The 7759-nt window shown below is 43.4% G+C and overlaps 1 protein-coding gene across 1 annotated transcript; it reads right to left on the bottom strand.

Moving 5' to 3' along the window:
* Positions 1-1836: 1836 nt before the first annotated feature.
* Positions 1837-7325, bottom strand: TOB1 (transducer of ERBB2, 1). Its single transcript, XM_075903793.2, has 2 exons — positions 7140-7325; positions 1837-3723 (listed from the first exon to the last, which is right to left on the bottom strand). The coding sequence occupies exon 2, from the start codon at positions 3583-3585 to the stop codon at positions 2614-2616; it is 972 nt and encodes a 323-aa protein (XP_075759908.1). The 5' UTR covers positions 3586-3723; positions 7140-7325; the 3' UTR covers positions 1837-2613.
* Positions 7326-7759: the final 434 nt, after the last annotated feature.

Here is a 7759-nt window from a genome sequence, read left to right as displayed (position 1 = left end):
AGAGATGCATACTATAAGAGTGAATGACTTGGATGGCAAAGAATAAGCAATGAAAGAGCAAACAAAATAGCCTGTAACAGGAAAGATCTATGTGAAACAAGCGGAATGACAAAAAATCTTGACTATATATTATGATCCCAGTTATCAAAGCCTCATAAGATAGTGGCTCAGATAATCATCCAAGCTGAATGTCTGGATAATTGTGAAAGGCATCTTAAGTCTAGGCACATGAACACTAGTAATGCATAACAGCATAGGTTAAATAGTGTATTTTCCAGGATGTTATTTAATTAATGTTTTCCAGATTTGAATTTGAACGCCTTTGAGGTACTTATTTCCTTTTAAAAATAAAACCATTCCATTTAAATTGGATACTAAGCAGTAGAATTTCATTTATACTTGTACATTGTTGCTTGATTAATGTCAAGGTAAGCCAGATGGTGAACTCAGTACAAACAAGCTAGTTAAACAAAGACTGGGATGAATGCTTAAAACAAACACACACAGGCCTTGCCTATACTGCCATGGGCTGGATCAATTACTACCCATCGATCTTGCTGGCAGTAAAGACATGCCCTTTAACTGCTTCTGAACTTTAGTAATCATGGAACTTACGATAGCAGTCCAGCATTTCTGACAAACCTCTTTGCTAGGCCAGTACTTCTTTACAGTCCCATGATGTCCACTGCAGGACACCTCTCTCCATGTTGTTGACAAAGATTCTTGTTTTTCCTGCCATTACTTGGCTATTCCTAAAAAAAGCTAGAGTCTTCTATTTGAACCAAATCATGTGGTGATTTTCTTCCTAGGTCTTGTAAACTCAAGTGGACTAAGACCAAATCTCACGCACCAAGGCCAGTTCCAGAAAAATCAAGTTCAAATTAATATTGTGTTTTAGCTTAAAATGCATTTTTAATATAAAGCACTGTGTCAATTATACTTATATTAACTTGCTTCCATTGTAAAACTAGAATTATAGTGGGCAGCTTGAATAAACTTGATTGTTAGCTGTTTTAAGGATTAAAAATAAGACAGTTCCAGGTCTCCTGAAGAACATCAATGAACATTATTGGGGAAATTACTGCCAAAATATTCTGCTGGTTCAATTGTTTTGTCAGCTCAAGACAGCAGGTTACTCAAGCCGCCTTTGAATTTTCTTCTGGCCACTCAAATGGACAACTCAAGTCCATTGGTCACATATGGAAGCCCAATACATTGGAGCAGATGTTCCATGGATTTCTGGAATCATTTAACTTAATCATTGTCAGTTACTGTAGTTACATTAATTTTTAAATAGATTATAAAATGAAAGTTTAAGGGTCAGTTTACTTAATTGTAAATCAGCAATTTTATTCACTTTCTGAACTATTACTTCTTAGTACAAAAAAGTAATACTAATGCATTGATCTATGACCTTTAGAGATAGCAATTCAAATTCACTCAGATCACATGGGAAGTGAACTTGACTGAATCACCTGAGTCCTTTTTAGATATGTCATATCACAGAGTTACAACATTAAAATTATTTTTAATCTTAATTCACAAGGGTAAACTAACAGAAAAACCACCTGATCTAGTTATAAAGGACTGGATATATGGAAAACTTGTCTGTGAATGTTTGTTCAAATAATGATAGCCAAGTACTTAATCAACCTGTATGCTGTCAGAACTATTTTAGGTAAAGTAACCCATTATTGTGGTTTGTCAAGTATAGCAACCACTTTCCATCATTCCTTTGTGATACACTGAGTCAACTTTCTGCAGCATTAACATTTGCAACACAATAACTGCAGTGCTCTTATCTTTAGCACAACAGTAAAATAAAGACCACACAGCTTTTAATTTTAAAGAATTTTAATACAAACTTAATATAAACTATTTCAGTCCCTCTTAACATGTAAGACACTGACTCAAAATACTTTTATACCTTTTTTCAAGTATTGCACAATGTAGGTACAAAATTAATATATACGATTACATTTTCTTCCATAATATATAGCAAAAATCTTTAAACCTTTAACAGAAAATACAATTTGTGTTTTTTTGAAAAAAAGCAAATATTTCGTACATTTTAATTCCACCACTAAGGAATATTCTGTACACTTTAAATTTTTTTAGAATAATTGATGTCTAAGATGGGTATTTTACAATTTCAGTAAAAAAAATACAACATGAAGCTGCTGCAGCTGTCACAGATCACTGTAGTAAAAAGATATAAATGCAATACCATGTTGTAGAAACAATATATATACTCTGATATTTTACAAACTTTGTACTAAATTAAATTATACAATTAGAAAAAAGACCAATAAACCCACTTATTAGTGCCAATTTTTATATATATATAAAAAATCAGCCATGTCCTTGCTATATCTTAAATACTGTAAGAGGCCATATTTTGAGTATTTTTTTAATGTACAGTCAGTATAAAATAACTTTGTGCTTGGCTGGCAAATGAAAAAAATGCATGTTGTATTCATCTAACCAAGCTTGAATGTATTCATACTACAAGCTTTAAAAAATTCTCAAGAGGTGGAAAAAAGACACACCCTTGGGTACGTGCATTTGAACTTGTACAATAGGATTTATTTGTATTTCATTTTTGTTTTAATTTTAGTTAGCCATAACAGGCTGGAATTGCTGGTTAGAATACTGCATGTTGTTTAAGCTGAAATTCAAGCCATCAACAAAAGACTTCTCATTTAGACCTCCATAGGCTGCAAACATATCAAAGGCATTGTTGTACTGGAGAGGACTGAGGTTAAGGGGGCTGTCACCAGGAAATATGCTACTGGTACTACCTTGACCCTGCATGTTAGGGAAAATGAACTCCTTTGCATTAGGAGAAAGGGCAGAAGTCTTTTGCTGTTGCTGCTGCTGACTGCCTAGGCCAAGCCCATAGAGCGAGTGCATGGAGGAGGAAAGGGCTTTCTGCTTCAATAAGTCATTGACATTCAAGCCAAGGTTGGTGGGAGAAGTGCGGGCGACCTTGTTGCTACGGCCGCTATTCTTCATTTTGGTCGAGCCAAACTTGGTGGCAGCAAATGTGGCAGTGGTGAAGGTTAAAGGCTGAGTGGAACGGGGCATGAAAGTTGGGCTCACAGCAGCAGAGTGACCAAAGGGAGGAGAAGGAGAGCTAGACACTGAAGAAGCTGGATCACTAATTGGCATAAACACCTGGGCCTCTGGGTTAAAGCTGTTCTTGATTTCCTTATCCAACTCACATCCATTTTCATTATCATCCACATAAAGCACTTTCACTGGTCCCTTTTCACCAATCTGATATGAAACCTCAAATGGGTCAATCCAAACACTAAGATCCTGAGGCAGGTTGCTGCGAACATCATCAATGTCCAAACCACTCTCTTTGGATGCTTGCTCTATGACTGGGTCCACTTTCTCCCCTACATGTATACATCTATACCCTGATCCTTTGTATGGCTTTTCTGGATACCAGTGCCCTTCATACTTCTTTTTAAGAAGTCTTTCAAGTTCTTCACCAAAAATGTTGACACGTCGTCTGGGAAGTTTATTGTACAAGTATGAAATAATAAAATTGAGTGCTACTTGGATTTCAAGCTGCATAGCTGCTATGCCAAAGTTAAATGTCTGTTTCAAAACCCAAAGAAGAAAAAAGTGTTCAAGATGCCACAGGGAAACAAAATTTCATTCAAAGTGCTGATTCTAGTAGATTATTATCCTTCACCTTGAGTGTTCTTGTTCCTTTAAGAAAAAACAAAAGCAAATATATCCAAATAAGGAAGGCAGCAGATCAGGCTCCAAGGCCTAATATTTTGGCCTCACCCTCTACCTAGAAATAGGTTACTTCTCAACAGAGAACATTTGTAATGCATTGCCTTTGAACGTGACTGTTAAAACAAAGGACAGCAAATGCATTTAGCAGAACTTACAAACACTAAGAAAGATACATTAGGAAGGTGTTTAAAGAGTATAGCATGAGGTATTTCAAAATCATTTGAGCTTGCAGTTCAGCCCTTGAAGTTATTTGCAAAACAGCAAGTGTGTGTCTAAGACGTCATGGCAATGCTAACTGTGCCAGGCCTGTCAGGGGTTCAATTACCAACCCCCTATTCTGGGTGATTTATAGAACTCAGCTGCAAAATTTAGCACCAAGCTACTGACTTAGGATAAAAGGTCTCGGTCAAAAAAACAACAAACAAAACCAAAAAAAAACAACTACCACCAAACAACTCCATTTTAAGGTTTGCAAACATCAGTTGGGCTATAAGTTACAGATATAGTTAAAATATCTACTGGTTGTTTTACATGAATTTTGGCACTTGTATAATTTAACTAGGCCACATATATCTAAGTCAAAGCAAAACACCTGCACAAAACTGTGTGCATTTGATGGAAAAAATATAACTGAAGTAAGTGCCCATTGTCCAAAGACAGGGATTCTTTTCCCTCCCTCCATAACTATTACAAGAATATTTTTCACACTGTGCACAATCATGCAATAGAGCAAATACACTTTTTTTGTCTTGATTATGGCTGGTAAAAGAATGGTCAGTGAATCCATTCTTATCTACTGGTTCAAAAATTTTCAGCTTCTATAAAATTACTTAAATATCAGCTATATGCACATTTTAAAGTGTGCCAACATATTTGGGAACTTGATAAAACTATTATAACCAATAGGATCAATACTCTTTCACCAGATTGCCTCTCTGCCTCTCTCCCGCCTCAGATTTTATACTACATATAAAATGAACCCATGGAAGTTATTCCACTAAGAGTATAATGAAAATTCATATAAATATACAATTAAAACAAGGGATTTTATATATATATATATATTTATTATTATATATATATATAAATAAATGGATAAATAAATAAAATTATATGCCTCTAAGGAAAATCCTGCAATACCTTAGTATAACAGTCAGATTTAAAAATGGAGTTTCAATCCTAACTTAAGCAGAAAAAAATATTTTGAATCAATACCTATAGCAATATATTACTTAAAGCTTTTTTTTGGGGGGATAGGGGGTCTGGAACAGTATGACAACTATTTACTGTATTAAATTTAGTAAATCAGTTGGAACAGTCAAAGCCAATTTCCAAAATCTGCAGTCCCATTTTTGTGTCCTAACCCAATTGGGGAGCTTTGCAAAGTTTAGCCCCATTTTAAAGCCTCCTTTAATCATCCCCTTCTTTCCCCTCAAACATGATATGGGAACAGCCTGAGAGGCTGTATGATAAGGCGACCTTTAAACATTTGCTGGATCAGCACTGGGTGGGGATAAGGAAAGATCAAGGACAAACAGTAAGATATTTACAAAAGGGGACACAGTCAATATAGAAAAGCTAATGGGAAGTTAAAAGGGACACTAAAATAATTTATGAATCCATCTTTCATCTCTGCTCCCCCATGTCCTTTAGGAAATAATGATCCTCAAAAACACTTAGCAGAAACTACCAATTCTGGTAAGCCCCTTTGTATAAGCAATTGTATAAACCAAACACCTTGAACACTGAAAATAGTTTTTTATTTTAAAGAGGATGACATTTCTAAGGTATCTAAGCATGTTCATTATGCTAATAGCAATAGCAGTGGGGGTTAAAAGCAAGAGCCTTAAGCAGTATGTGGGAAGTTACATAACCAAGCAGTTGGGTCTCATTAGATTTCTGCTCACAGCCCTAGGAGCTCCAACAACAGCAGCAAGAGAAGGAAGAGTATTTACTGAGCACACAAGAGACAAAATAAAGGGGAAGAGGCATGACTGGCCAGAAAAGGGATAACCCAAGTTCTCTCTTAGGCACCAGCAAGGCCAGTATCATTCTTCTGTACCCCATTCCCAGTGGCATCCCTCAATGTTTTCTTGATTAGGCAGAGCCCTAGAGGACAGGACTATTACCGCTGGTTAAAAGGCCCAGCAGGAGGGAACACATTATAACTCATTCCTAGAGTCTAAACCATAATGTGTACAAAGAACTGCTCTGGGAGGGTCCCCATAGCTGTGCTACTGACTAAAGCACCTCCTTCCCAGCTGGAGTTGTCAGGCCCTACCCACGCTCTTTTTGCCCCATTCCCCTTCCTTCCCAACAGGGCTGTGCCACCTCCTCCCCCATAGGGCTGTTCCAATCTCACACCCCACACTCCAGTTGTGTTACTCCCTCTGGGCTATGCCAACCCCCCCCATCCCCACCAGCAGACCTCCACCTGGACTGTGCCAATCCCCACACCCCCAACTCTACTCTCTTTCCCCCAATTCCACACCACTGTTCTCTGAGCTGTGCCAACTTCCTGCCCTGCTCCACTCCCCTCCCCTCCCCTCCCCCCAGGGCTGTGCCAACCTTTTGCTCCACTGACCACTCCCCCCAATTGCACTCCCCTACCCTCCTGCCCCTGAATGTGAAAACCCTCACTATACTGAGTGTGCTCCTGCCCCAGCCCAGGGCTGAGCCAACCACCCAAACTGTGCTAACCTCCCCCTACTCTCCACTGCTCTTCCTCCATACTAGGCTGCGCCAACCCTCCCCTCCACACCCCACAGCCCTTCCTCCACCCAAGGCTGTGTCAACCCCTCCCCCCCCCCACAACTTCCATCCACGCCCAAGGCCATGCCACCCCTCCACCACCCTCCCCGGCCATGCCCACCCTCCCCACATTCCACTGTCCTCGCCCCACCACAGCCGTGCCACCCCACACACTCCACCATCCCCCCCCCCCCCGGTCGGGGCCGTGCCACCTCCCCTCGGTCCACCACCTTCTCCTCCACCTCCCCGAGCTCCCCCCCCCCCGGGCCGTACCAACCCTCTCCCCCCCCCCCGGGCCGTACCAACCCTCTCCCCCCCCCCGGGCCGTACCAACCCTCCCCCTCAGCCCGTTTTCCCCCTTCACGCCCCCCACCGGGGCCGGGTCAATTCCCCACACAGTCCACAGTCCACCGCCCTGCCCCCCGCTGGGGCCGTACCAATCCACCTCCCCCCCCCCGCCGTATGCGCCACCGCCCCCACCCCGGGGCCGTGCCAACGCCCCCTACGCTCCACCGCCCCTCGCAGGCTGTGCCGGCCCCTCACTCAGAGCCACCTCACCGCGTCTGCTCCCCCCTCCCCCGGCGGCAGAGCCCGCCCCGCCGGCACTGGCCCCGAGGCGGAGCGGTACTCACCGGGGTGGGGTAGTGCAAACAGTCCCAGTGAGCGTGCGGGGGGGCTCAGTGCCGAACCCCCATGTCCGAGAGCCGGCTCCCTGCGGGGAAGGGGGAGGGGCTGCGCTGTTCACACCCCGGGCCGGGCGCGCTCCGCCGCAGCAGCTCGGCTCCGTCTCCTGCGCCAGGGCGCCTGCCGCGCCCGTATATATACCCTCCCTCCCCCCGCCCCCTTCAGGGCCCCGCCCCCAGCCCCGCCTGGCCCCGCCCCCAGCGCACTGCCGTGCCCGGGGTGACCCTCCCACCGCCCGGCCCCTTCTCCAGCCACGCCCCTGCCCGCCCCTCCCTCTCAACCGCCTATCCCTGCCTAGTCCCATCCCTGCTACTCCCACCCTGCCTGCCTCTCCCTCCCTCCTGCTTGCTCCCCTGCCCATCTCTCCCAACTCCACCCCGCCTGGCCCCTTCTCCTCCCAACCCATCTATCTCCTTCTCCCATACCCCTGCCTGCTCCCCCCTCTCAACCTCTTACCTTTGTCTGCTCCCCTGCCCGTCCCTCCCTCTTCACCCTGCTTGGCCCCTTCTCCTCCCATCCCTCTCGCATCACCACGTCTGGACACTTCTCTCAGTCCTCCCTCACATAT

This window comes from Pelodiscus sinensis, chromosome 20 (genome assembly GCF_052426305.1).
Source record: "Pelodiscus sinensis isolate ZL-2025 chromosome 20, ASM5242630v1, whole genome shotgun sequence".
NCBI classification, from domain to species: domain Eukaryota; kingdom Metazoa; phylum Chordata; order Testudines; family Trionychidae; genus Pelodiscus; species Pelodiscus sinensis.
Note: the sequence above shows the minus strand (reverse complement) of the source record. Positions and strands in the feature narration are given on the sequence as shown.

Excerpts from the sequence above, each read along its gene's own strand:
- TOB1 (XM_075903793.2), bottom strand. The coding sequence starts at position 3,585 with ATGCAGCTTGAAATCCAAGTAGCACTCAATTTTATTATTTCATACTTG.